This window comes from Choloepus didactylus, chromosome 20 (assembly GCF_015220235.1).
Source record: "Choloepus didactylus isolate mChoDid1 chromosome 20, mChoDid1.pri, whole genome shotgun sequence".
Taxonomy (NCBI): domain Eukaryota; kingdom Metazoa; phylum Chordata; class Mammalia; order Pilosa; family Megalonychidae; genus Choloepus; species Choloepus didactylus.
In genome coordinates this window covers 23,011,016-23,025,102 of record NC_051326.1, presented here as the reverse complement: position 1 = coordinate 23,025,102, position 14,087 = coordinate 23,011,016, and the positions used below count along the sequence as shown (strand labels likewise).

The following is a 14,087-nucleotide window of genomic DNA, read 5'->3' as shown; positions in this document are numbered from 1 at the left end:
GTGAGCAGGGGTGAAAGGGGGAAGAATTTAATGTTTAATGAATGACCTATTCTACATTACAGGAAAATTAAAAAATTCATCTTACAAAATAATTAAGGCAAGATACTACCAAGGGGAAAAGTCTCTAAATAATTTATTTCAGCAATCTTCCAACTCAGTGAATACCAGTAGCATTTTTTTAACTTTTTATTTTAAAATAATTTCAAATTTACAGGACAGTTGCAGAAATAATACAAACCCCATATAGAACTCCAACATATCCCCATCCTTTCAGATACACAGATCTACTAATTTTAGTATTTTGCCACCTTTGCAATAAGCTTTCTTTCTCTCTCCCTTCCTTCCTCCCACCTTCCCTCCATCCACCCATCTACTTCTACCTCCTGAAGAGATGCACATATCATTCCGACAAACAAGGATATTCACTTACATAATCACCTTAAGTGCAGTTATCAAGTTCAAGAACTTTAATATTGATGCAAAGCTTATATTCTATATTCCAATTTTTCCTTACATCCTAATAATGTCCTTTTGAGCCTTTTCTCCTCTTTTCTTAGATCTCATCCAGTATGGTATACTGTATTTAATTGTCTTTATACCTTTAGTTTCCCTTTTTTTTAAATTTTGAAACCATATATACAACATAAATCTTCCCATCCCAACACCTCCCAAGCATGCCCTTCAGTGGTATTAATCACATTCACAATGTTGCAATACCCTCACCACCATCCATTACTAGGACTCTCCCTTCACCCCAAACAGAAACCCTACATCACTGCATTAACTGTCTATTCCTCTGTTCCCAAACACTGATTTATCATTATACTCTGCGCATTTGTCTTTTAGATCCCACAGAAAGTAAAAACTGAAATAACAAACCAAAAAATACAATAGCACTGGTTTTATATTTACCCATGTTGTTATCTTAACAGAAATCTTAATTTCTTCATCTGGCTTCAGTCACTTGTCAAGGTCCTTTCCTTTCAAGATACAGAGCTCCCTTTAGCATCTTCTACAGGGCCAGTATGGTGATGATAAAAAAAAGTCCCTCAGCTTTTCTCTGGAATAGTCTTTGTGCTAGTTTGGATGTATTATGTCTCCCAAAATGCCATGTTCTTTGATGCAATTTTGTGGGGGCCGACATATTAGTGTTGATTAGGTTGGAATCCTTAGATGGTTTCCATGGAGATGTGACTCAATCAATTGTAGGCAAGACCACTGATTGGATAATTTCCATGGAGGTGTTACCCCACCCATTCAGGATGGGTCTTAATTAAATCACTGGAGCCATATAAAAGAGCTGACAAACAGAAGGAACCTAGAGCAACTAAGAATGACATTTTAGAGGAGCTACAGCTGAGACAGACTTTTTTTTTTTTGATTACTACACGAAAAATTGTGTTTTTTTTTTAGCAATAAAAAAATGATAAAAAGAAAAATAACATGTCATACAATACAATATAATAGTAAGGACGTTAGAATCTGACGCAGACATTTTGGAGAACACCATTTTTGGAACGCAACCTGGGAGCAAGCAGATGCCAGCCACATGCCTTTCCAGCTAACAGAGGTTTTCCAGATGCCAATGGGCTTTCTCCAGTGAAATATTAGCAAACTGAAAAATCTTAATCATTCCTCATTTTTGAAAGACAATTTTTCTGGATGTACAATTCTTGCGGGGAAATATTTTGTTTCAGCACTTTAAATCAGCCTTCTTATTTCCATGGTTTACATTGAGAAATCAGCATATCATCTTGTTGAGGCTCCCTTGTATGTGACACATTGATTCTCTGTTGTGGTTTTCAGAATTCTCTCTTTATCTTTGGCATCAGACAGTTTGATTATAACATGATTTGATGTGGTCTATTTGTGTTTATCTTCTTTGGAGTTCTTTGAGCATCTTGGATTTGTATGTTCATGTCTTGTGTTAAATTTGGGAGCTTTTCAGCCATTATTTTTTGGAATACTGTCTCTTCCTTCTTCTGGAATTCTCACAATGTGTCTATTGGTGCATTTGATGGTGTCTCACAGGTTGCTCAGGCTCTGTTAACTTTTCATTCTTTCTTCCTTTGCTCCTCAGATTGAATTTCAATTGTCTTATCTTCAAGTTCATTGATTCTTTCTTCTGCCAGTTCTAATTTGCTATTGAGCGGGGACTTTTTTCTTTTTTTATTAAATTCAGTTTTATTGAGATATATTCACATACCATACAATCATCCATGGTGCACAATCATCTGTTCACAGTACCATCTTATAGTTATGCATTCATCACCCCAGTCTTATTTTTGAACATTTTCCCTACACCAGAAATAAGAATAAAAATAAAAGTAAAAAAGAACACCTAAATCATCTTCCCCCCCATCCCACCCTATTTTCATTTAGTTTTCTTCCCCATTTCTCTACTCATCCATCCATACCCTGGATAAATGGAGTGTGATCCACAAAGTTTTCACAATCATACTGTAAGCTACATTGTTATAAAATCATCTTCAAGAGTCAAGACTACTGGGTTGAAGTTTGATAGTTGCAGGTATTTACTTCTAGCTATTCCAATACATTAGAACCTAAAAAGGGTTATCTATATAGTGTGTAAGAATGTCCACCAGAGTGACTTCTCAACTCCATTTGAAATCTCTCAGCCACTGAAGCTTTATTTTGTTTCATTTCACATCCCCCTTTTGGTCAAGAAGATGTTCTCAATCCCACGATGCCCAGTCCAGATTCATCCTTGAGAGTCATATCCTGCATTGGCAGGGAGATTTCACCCCTGCAACTCAGGTCCCTCGCAGTGGGAGGACAGTGAGTTCACCTGCCAAGGTGGCTTAGTTAGAGAGAGAGCGCAACATCTGAGCAACAAAGAGGTACTCGGGGAGACTCTAAAGCACAATTACAAGCAGGTCTAGTCTCTCCTTTGCAGCAACAAGCCTCATAAGGGCAAGCCCCAAGATAGAGGGCCCGGCATACCAAACCGTCAGTCCTCAATGTTTGTGAGAACTTCAGCAACAATCCAGATGAGGAAGCCCAACACTTCCACGTTTCCCCCAGCTCCTCAGGGGGGCCCTTCGTATGTATTTTTATCTTCTGCCCAAATTACTCTGGGATGTGTCTGCGCAGGGACTTCTTAATTTCTGTTACTGTGGTCTTCAGCTCCATTTGGTTCCTTTTCAGTTTCTACTTCTCTAATGATATTCTCTTTCTGTTCATGTATTGCTCTCCTGATTTCCTTTGTTTGTCAATGTTTTTAGCTCTTTTGAGTATTTTTAGGACCTTTTTTTTTTTTTTTAATGTCTTTATCCAGACTGTCCCAGGTCTGAGCCTCCTCACTGATGGTTTCAAATGCTTCTATCTTCTCCTTTGTCTGGGCCATCACTTCCCGTTTTTGGTAGGGTTTTTTTTGGTAACACATTGTGATCTTTTGTTGAAATCTCGAAATTTTTATATTTTAGCATATTATTGCTGGACTTTACACACTGAGGTTTCTCCTCCTTTAGCTTGTATCCAGCTAATGTTATGACAGAACTTTCCTTGAATGCCAGGAGCTAATAAAAATTCTTTTAAATTAAAAAAAAATTTAAGAAAAAAGGAAAGGAAAAAATGAAAGACACCTTTCCCAGTATGCAGATTAACCTGTGAGACGGCTCTCCTTCAAAGTTTATCCACACAAAGAGTTCAAACAACTCTAAGCCGAAGTGTAGGTGTCTCCCTGGTTCTTTCTTCTCAGCTGTTATGTTAGACATGCATGTTTGGCCCTAGGAATTCCCTTATTTACATGGACAGGAACGTTTCCTCACAGTACCAGGCACTACACTCCCATGTCCTGCAGCCAGCAATCCCTTGCCCCAGGCAGCCACTTGACTGTTATCCCACAGGGTTCTGCAGGAGGGCTCTGTGAGCTGCCTTCTTATCACAGGGCAAGTTCTGGGAGAAGAGTCCCTCAGGCCCCACTGGACAGACTGGACCAGACACAGATGCTCCTAGCATGTGCATGAGAGTCACTCTGCTCCCTCTGGGACAGGGGATGCATTCATGTACAGACCAACTCTGTACAGAGCTGGTGGGGGAGGGGCCAGCCAGGATGCCAAGAGATCTACTGCTTTTAAGTAGCCTCTTTCTTGATTCAGCACTCAACCTGTTCCTGCAGCCCTTTAACCATTACTAGTAGCTTTGAGAAAGATGTTTCTGCCAGTTCTTACTGGTTGTTACTAGCAGCATCTTAATTGTCCAGGGTCCTGGTAAATTCTATGATTTAGGAAAAGGTTAAAAACGTCCTCTAGTAAGTCAAACTGATTTCTAGGAAGACAGAACCAAGTGTTTTCTCTGATAGTCTATGATTTAAATGCTATTAAATACATGGGTTTATGTTACAACGTGAATTTTCATAGTGAGAATTTAATAAAAAGTGATCAATTAATTGGAAGATAGGATTTTCATTATTTATACTATACTGGTTATAACAGCAAGAAGCAGAGTGGGCAATGTAAAATTTACTGCAATTAGAAATTGCTGGGCTTTCAACAGCATCTGCTTTGAGTGGTTTGTTTTTCATAACAGTGGGTGATAGATAATGACAGTATCTGCAGTGTCCAAAAAAACAAGTCACTTCTCTTTAGCCACAGTTAGATCTAATCAAATGCTAAAAATGGTGTGATGTCTAGATTTGGAAGCTATGGATTTTATATAAAAGTATCTTTATCCTTCTGTCTCTCCTCCCCCTACCACATCTGAGGCATCATCTCTTCTACCCTATACTGACATAATGGCCTATCAGCCTCCAGGATTGTGAACCTATTCCAGCCCATCCTCCACACTGCTATCAGGGTAAACCTTCTAGGACACAAATCTAATTATGTTACTTCCTGAAATAAAATTTGTCATAGCTCTCCACAGCCACTAAAATCAAGCCCAAATCCCTTATTGGTAATCCTGAGGTCCTTTATGATCTTGCCTACAAGACTACTCTTATTTACAAGACTCGCTGAATGTACTCGATACTCTAATCACATGGAATTATATGCAGTTCCCCGAGTGCACCACACTCTCATGTCTCTGCCCAGAATATTTTCTTTGCCTGAATTCCTTCTTATCAGAAGTCTTTCTTAAATCTCAGGCATAAAATTAGGGTAGTGTGTGTGTAGGTCATTGTGTTTGAAAAGCATAAAATGGTGGCAACTCCTGTATCATGGGCAGGGAGCCAGTAATAGAGAAAGCTGAGAGACCTCTTGGTGGTACTCCAGGATGCCTCTTCTACTTCACCACCACCACCACCACCACCTCAATAACAGAAGCAAAAGCAGTTTCTATTCAGGGAGTGCTCACTATATATTGGGTGCTGTTCAAATACTTCATACAGCATCCCCTTTGTTTCTTTCCTATTTGTTCTGTCCCCCTGCTCCACACTTTTTTTTTCCCCTATTATTTTCTGCCATGCATGCTCATAATAATCTTCACTATCTCCATACCCAGGTTCATGCTAATTTAGGGGCTTACTTTCTAGAATAAATCCTGTGAAAAACTCTACCATTATTGTGCCAGTTTGAATGTATTATGTCCCCCAAAACGCCATTGTCTTTGATGTGGTCTTGTGTGGACAGACCTATCAGTGTTAATTAGATTGTAATTGTTTGAGTGTTTCCATGGAGATGTGCCCCACCCAACTGTAGGTGATGACTCTGACTGGATAATTTCCATGGAGGTGGTGGCCTGTCCATTCAGGGTGGGTCTGAATTGAATTACTGGAGCACTATATAAGATCAGACAGGAGCAAGCTGACACAGCCAAGAGGGACACTTTAAGGAGTGCACAGGAGCTGAGAGAGGAGCTTCAGCTTGCAGAGACATTTTGGAGATGGCCTTTGAGGGCAGACTTTTGCTCTGGAGAAGCTAAGAGGGGACAAACACCCCAAGAGCAACTGAGAGTGACATTTTGGAGAGAAGCTGAAGCCTGAAGAGAAACATCCTGGGAGAAAGCCATTTTGAATCCAGCCACGTGCCATCCCAGCTAACAGAGGTTTTCTGGACACCACTGGCCATCCTCCAGTGAAGGTACTGGATTGTTGATGTGTTACCTTGGACACTTTATGGCCTTAACACGGTAACTTTGTAACCAAATTGGCTTTATAAAGGCCAATCCATTTCTGGTGTTTTGCATTCTGGCAGCATTAGCAAACTAGAACAATTATACTTTTCACATTGCTCTGTAAAATAACTGGTTTAATTAGTTGCTTTCCCTTCTAGACTTCTAGTTGCTGGTTCATCTTTGTATCACCAGCATCAATAAAATTTTTCCTATTAAACAAATAAATAAAAGATCAACTACCATAAAGTCATTTAATACACACTGAACAGAAAACATTACTTTTTTATTCAAAAAAATTTTTTTTACTCTAGCAAGTATTAAATGATCATGTTGAAACTTTAAATAATAATAGCAGCTGACATTTATTTGTGAATTGTGGGTCAGGCACCATTTTAAGCACTAAATATAAAATCATCTCATTTAATCCGAACAACCTTATGAAATAGATATTAACTGCAATGTAAAGCACTAAAATTATTAAAAAAAAAAAAAAAAAAAAGCACAAAAAGTTCCTATAATCCCATCACCCACTTTTAAGTATTATTAGCACAGTGACTTATTTCATTCCTATCTTTATCTTACCAAACTTGATAGTTTTTGGGCTGTTCCTCAATTATTGCAGTGATGTAGTTCATTTCCTCATGTAGATCCTTTTGAAGTGACTTTAAGAGAACTCTCCGAAAATGCCTATAGCAAACATCAAGCATCAGAAGTCTTATTACACCAAATAACTTGCCTAGGAACAGTATCAAACAAAGCTACAACAACATAGTTAAACAAATTTCTTTTTGGTAGTCTATGTAACCCAATCATTTGGCAATTTAACTTCTTGTGACTGGAAATGCTGGTGACTGGAAGAATCAAGCATTTTTGAAGTAAAAATAGTGAGAGGTAACAAATGTGAGAGAGATGACAAGTAAATTTTAAATGAAAGACAACCAACAAAATGATTATTTTCTGGTGACATTTTGGTTACAGGAGTGTCCTATAGTAAGAGAATCAAAGATATGTCTTTCTGTATGTGGTATAGCTTGTTCATGTAAAATTATTCATATAATAAATTAACTACATTACAAATGTTATCAAAATACTTTACTTTTAAACCATCACAAAAATACTACTTATAAATGAAACAAGTTTCTCTTTAATTTCCTCACAGGTGGAATCAAATCTTTAACATTTTTTCTCCTGAAAACATGGTTTATTCTGATCTATTTTCACTTTAAAACTTCAAAAAATTTCCAATTCAATAAATAATAATAGACGAACAGTTCAATAGCTATTTTTTGAATTATCTTTTAAAAAGAAATGCTAAATAGGAGAAATAACAATACTTCTCTCATTATTAATTTAAAGAAAATTAGGCTTCATAGAGCACATCAAAACAAGCAGCTTGGCTTATATAGGTAAAGATTTCAGGTATATAGTGCTTTAAAAAAAAAACAGCAAATAAACTTATTTAGCAAATTTTGAAATGCATTCTAAGTTGATCATGCTATGTTGGTGCTAAGTCTAAGTTGGTTCATCAGGTATGTCTTAAAAGCAAAGAAAGTGCATATAAAAGACACAAAATAATGGACTATCATATCATCAACTGGATGGAATAGAATATCATAATCAACTGGAATATTATACTATTAACTGGAGAATTCCAATTAAACATGGTAGATTGAATAAATGAATTTACTCTCACTCCCTAATAAAACCCCACTAAAAGGATAATAAAGGAATAAATAATGGTATAAGTCCACAAGGACAAAGGGAAATGCGGGGGGAGTGGGAGACCACAGCAAACCGGAAGAGGTCAACAAATTTATGGGAAATGATAAGCAGATAGACAAGTTTTAACTGACTTGGCAAAACAGAAAGCACTTAAAACTTAACTGCCATCAGAGAAGGAACTACAAATAGTTCTGAAATCATAGGGAACTGGTATCTCCAAAGCTGAGAGTCAAGGGTAGAGCTGAAAACAGTATAAAGTGCATAGTGTATAGAAAGAGTCCTCAGCTTCCAAGATTCTTTTCCCCCACCCTGAGCAGAAAAGTGGTAATACCTCCTAACCTGGGCAGAAGAAAAGTGGCTTTATTTGCTGGAAAAGTTCTGAAGCAGAAAGAGACATAGGCATAGTGGAAGGCAGGGTGAGGGAAAGGACTGGAACAAGGAAATTAAAAATGCAGACAAACTAAATAGTGAGATACATGCCCCACCACCAACCATCTTCACCATCTGACCCCCAGAAGTTTGGGAACCAAATGTACACCCCCTCATGCAATAATTTAGACTGTCCTCTTTGAAGAAACAAGTAAGTCATGAGAAAAGACGTAAAAATACTAACACATGAAGACTTCACAAAAAACAGTCATATCCCCACTCAATAACTTTACAGTGAAGCCCTCCAGTTGACAAGCTCTGCCTGCACACAGACACAAAGAGCTTCTAAATGGGTCTGTCTCCCTTAATTACAAATATGAAAGGAGAGCCAAGGATTACCAATCATTTGAGAAAAACAGATACATGAAACCCAACATCTACAAGAGACCCCGTATCTACAAAAGACATAAACAGAGATGACAAAATACCACATCCATGAAATATGAAACAAGATGCCACAAAAAAAAGAATATTCAGAGAACAAGAAAGAGTTCTTGGGAATTAAAACTGATTACAGAAATTTTAAAAATAAATGTTGAAAGACAAAACCGAGGATATAGTCCAAAAGTAAATAAAAAGACAACGAAATGAAAATAAGAGAGAGTCTAGAAGTGTAATATGTAAATAACAGGCACTCTAGATGGAGAGGAGAGAGGAAAGGGAAGAAATTATCACACGAACTTTTACAAATTTCCCAGATCTTAAAGAGAAAAAGAAGGGGAATCATCTCAACCTGAACAATAGAGGCTGGAAAAAAAAACTGAAAAAGTTTTAAAATTCAGAAGGAAAATTATTTCCAATCTGGAATTCTATTACTCAAATCTGGGGGGACTAAAGACACTTTTAAATGTACAAAATCTCAAAATTTACCTTGCACATATCCTTTTATAAGCTTTCTTCTACTCAGAGATGTGCTCTATCAATATGAGGGAGTAAATCAAGAAAGAGAAAAGACATGGGATCTGGAAAACAGGGATCCATTGCATGAAAGAGTTGAACAGGATCCCCATGATAATGGTGAACAGAGATCACTGAACACCAAATGTCAGCACCCCAACCTGAAGGGGGCAAAAAAGAAAAAAAAAGAAAAGGAAGATTATGTGTTGTGTTCAACAGTAAAAAGAAGCATTTTACATCTATATCACAGAGTCTAGAGGATAAATTAGTTACAGATATGAAGAAAATTAAACCAAACAGACAATCTGTGGAATGCAGCTCAGTGTGAACCATACAGTGATTAATGATTTAATTAAAAAATGGTGACAGAGATAAAACAGTGGAGAGTGAAATCTGTGTCTTCCATAGAAAGAATAGAGAATGCCTAAAATGAAAGACAACAACAAAAAACAATGAAGCACATTATTTAGAAATACAGAGGTTAATTCAAAAACAACAGCAAAGAGTTGTCTCTGGAGAGTGGGACTCTGGTGGTGGGAAGGAATGGGCTGAGATTGTCATTTTCATTCAGCCACTGATTTTTAACCTGATAATTTTTAAATTATTACTTTGATAAAAATTAAAACCAAGGTTCAATTAAGAGAAATAAAAACCATCCAAACTAAAACAGGAGACAATTAAACAGAGGATATTAATGATGTCTATTACTTACCACACTGTATAATTGGCTGCATTTAACTCAATGGCATCCCGGGTTAACTTAAAAGCTCGCTCACTTCTCTCATCACGCTGCAGAACAGCACGGAAATAATCATAAACATCTCTAACTGAAAACAAAGCACAAAATTGCATTTTCATTTAAAATTGCATTATCATTCTCATTTAACACTGGTACTATAAAATAAAATATTGTTATGCCCTATGAGGAAAGATATTTTATTGTACACACATCATTTATAACAGGCAAAATAATAAGTTAAATGATAGTGTGAACATCTTTGCCACCTTAGTAATGCTATACTGTTACAGCCACAAAGGTTAGACTAGATAACGTATAACCACACTCACCACTTGCATGTATGTAAGTTAATGCCAGACTCAAAATTTCCCAAAGACCTTACATAGTAAAGTAAAATTATGAGTACACATATTCAAATATAAATGATGGGGTTTTTTTGCATTTTATTTTGATCAGTTTTTAAACTGAAAAATATGTACACAGGTAGAAAATTCAAACAGTACAAAAATGTTCCCCACCAAAACCTATGTTTCCTCCCATTAAATTTGCAGCTCTCCTCCCCAGAAGCAACCACTGTTCACTGACTCTGATGTATCCTTCCAAATATATTCAATACATATACAAGTATATGGCTAAATTTCATCCTCCCATTTTTTTATATAAATGAGATCACATCACACTCAATATTCTAGACCTTCCTTTTTCACTCACACATTATTAAAGGCAGTAAAAACTGTTTAAACCTCTAAGGAAAACCATTTGATAATATATGTTAAATTAAAATTTACATAGTCATTAACACATCAAATTCCAGTTCCAGGAAGTTTTCTTACAAATATACTCTCATATGTACCCAAATCATCCAAGGATGTTTACTGGAGCATTTGGTTACAGAAAAAATTAAAAAGAGAAATAGAACACAACTGAAATTTCCATTAGTAAAGAACATTATTTTACTGATCCGAAATAACTGCAAGACATGTTAAGTAAAAAAAGAAAGGTGAAGAGCAATATGCTATCCGCCAAGTTAAAAAGATAGGCTTATTTACAAATATACCAGTCTGGGGAACAAAGACAGGAAGAAGACATACTTTCAACCACACTCCCTGTTACAAGATTTACCTCATTTTTGAAACAGCTGTGCAGTACCTTACTGTATGGGTATTCTAATTTTATTTAATCCATTCCCCATAAATAAACATAAATGAATTGTTTTCATTCTTTAGCTGTCTTGTGCACATGCAAATTTATCTGTAGGATAAACCCCTACAAGTGGAATTACTGGATCAAGGTTTTTATATGCAATGTTGATTGACAGAGATTGCTAAATTATCCTATGAAGAAGTCTGATCAAAGTACATTTCTGATCAATGTTTTACATCCACACCAACACAGTATCAAAACTTCTGATCTTTGCCAATCTCTTAAGTGAAAAATCGTATCTATGGTTGTTTCTATTTGCATTTCTTTAATTGTGAGTAAATTTAAGCAACTTTTCACGCAATATAAATCATTTTAATTTTCCACTGATTACTGGTGTTCTTAAATATTTATTAAGAAGCTTAGACTTTAGCAAACAGTACCATGTTTCCTTCTCATTTTCCATAAGAGGAAATGATGCTTAGAGATATTAACAAAGACAGAATTTAAACACAGATCTAGTCTGATGCTGCTAATCACAATGAAAGAGTATGTACAGCAGTTGAAATATCCCTAAAACACAGCACAAATTAATGTAGAGGACAAAAAATGTTCCAAGATAGACTATCAAAAAGAACAGCCACCATACTTTAAATACTCCCTTTTTCCAGAGTTAAAAAATCAATGTAAACATGCAATGTTACAGTATCATTTTCCAGTTACTGATATTTTACAACTTTTAACAGGTCAATATGCATGAAAACAGTATCAATATACTCTAGTCTGCCTAACCATTCTGCTACTACATGAAATGTGGCAATTTTCTATTTTGTTTTATAAAAATCATTGCTTTAAGCTTCCCACTTTACTTTAAATTTTTAAAATTATACATATTATATAATAAATGTACTCTAGGTGTATATGTATTTCTGTGTGTGTGTATATAATTTCCTTAGACTGTAACTCCAGAAGTGAATTTATCAGGTCAGAACATGAACAATTATAACTCTTTACAATTTCTGAGCTATACAAAGGTCACCTGCTTCTAAATATAATCTTTAAAAATGTGAATTAAATTTATACTAGAGGAAAATTTAGAAACATGAGTGGCTATCAACAAGGGAACATTATGCAGTCAACAAAAACCAAACTTCTGAATAATTAAAATTTATAATAAAATGCTCATAACATGTTAACTTTATATACAATGTAATATATATTACATTATATATACACACACAAACATATAGATAAAACACCACCACATGCATTCATATATAGTATAATACCAAGTCTGCTGAAACATATTTGCAGAAGAGTGCAAGGCTATACATCAAATTTTAACAGCGGTTATTTCTGGATGATGAAACTTTTCTTCTTTCAAATTTGACATATCTTCAAAATTTTCTACAATGAGCATGTATTACTTTAAAAAATGTTAATTTAAAAAATACATGCTCTATATAAACACTGTAAATAAGACAAAAGTACATGAAGTCTCTCCTACCCCAATACCACTCTCCAAATCACTGGTCTGCTAAGTGCCTTCCAAATATTTTTCTAACATTCATATGTGCTTTTGTTGTTTTTTTAACAAAATTAGAACATTATTCATACTGCTCCTCATTTTGCTATTTCCCTCTCAATAGTATGTCCCTCCATGCTAGTGTATACACATCTGTATCATTTTTTAAAATATTCCATAGAGGAGATAGGCATAATTTACTTATTGATGGAAATTTGGTTGTTTCTAATGGTTCACTATGGCAAATAATGTTTCAATGAAAACTTATATATATATATATTTTTTTTACAAGTCAATGCTACTTTTCTGCAGAACAGAATGCTGTAAGTGTAAACAGAATACTCTGTCTTAGGACTTGTAATGTCTAGGTTCATGTGTCAACTTGGCCAGGTGATGGTGTCCAGGTATCTGGTCAAGTAAGCACTGGCCTAACCATTACTGCAAGGAAATTCGTGGCTGGTTAATAAATCAGAAGGCTGGTTTATTAAATCATCGGTCAAAGTGGCTGCAGCTGTGACTGATCACATCAATGAAGGACGTGTCTTCCACAATGAGAGAATTCAGTCAGCTGGATTTAATCCCATCAGTAAAGACTTTTACACAAGACAGAGAGAGGACCTTCAATTCTTCTTCAGCTAGCCAGCAAAGCATTTCCTGAGGAGTTCATGGAACACCTGCAACGGAGTTGCCAATTCGCTGCCTGAGGAGTTCATCAAACACCTTCATTGGAATTGCCAGTTTGCTGCCTGCCCTACAGAATTTGAATTTGTGCATACCCACAGTTGCGTGAGACACTTTTATAAAATCTTATATTCATAGATATCTCTTGTTGCTTCTGTTTTCCTAGAGAACCCTAACTAATACAGGACTATATATTTCAAACTGACAAAGATCATACAATAATTAGGAGTTATATAAATAGAATGTTACATTCATTAGATTTAAAAAAAAGTCATGTTCTTTAATGCAATCTGTGGGAGCAGACTTATTAGTCTTTTGATTAAGGTGGGACCTTTTGATTAGGTTGTTTCCATGGTGGTGTGACCCCACCCATTCCAGGTAAGTCTTAATTAGAACACTGGAGTCCTTTGAGAGACATTTTGGAGAGATGCTAAGAGCCAACACAGATGCTTGGAGATGCAGACAGAAAGACGTTTGGAGATGCTAAGCTAAGAGATGAAGCCCAGCATTTGCCCTGAAGAAGCTAAGAGAGGACTCCCAGACACTGAAAGAGAAATGTCATGGGAGAACAAGGAAGGATGCACAAAGAGCTGAGAAGAAGAAGCTAAGAGAGACAGAAGCCTAGAGACATTTTGGAGAACAAAGGACTGCAGATGCCAGCCACGTGCCTTCCCAGCTGACAGGTGTTCCAGATGCCATCAGTCTTTCTTCAGCAAAGGTATCATCTTGTTAATGTCTTAGTTTGAACACTTTTTTTTTTAAATCTTCATTTTATTGAGATATATTCACATACCACGCAGTCATACAAAACAAATTGTACATTCGACTGTTCACAGTACCATTACATAGTTGTATGTTCATCACCTAAATCAATCCCTG

The 14,087-nt window shown here is 36.0% G+C and overlaps 1 protein-coding gene across 1 annotated transcript in view; it reads right to left on the bottom strand.

Annotated features, from left to right (window-relative positions):
- FNTA (farnesyltransferase, CAAX box, alpha) overlaps nucleotides 1-14,087 on the bottom strand; it is a 33,655-nt gene that overhangs the window by 15,085 nt on the left and 4,483 nt on the right. The window contains exons 3-4 of the mRNA XM_037813319.1: nucleotides 9,836-9,950; nucleotides 6,658-6,762 (exon numbers count right to left, since the gene is read on the bottom strand). Of these exons, the coding sequence (XP_037669247.1) occupies nucleotides 6,658-6,762; nucleotides 9,836-9,950 (220 nt within the window). The remainder of the gene's footprint in view (nucleotides 1-6,657; nucleotides 6,763-9,835; nucleotides 9,951-14,087) is intronic.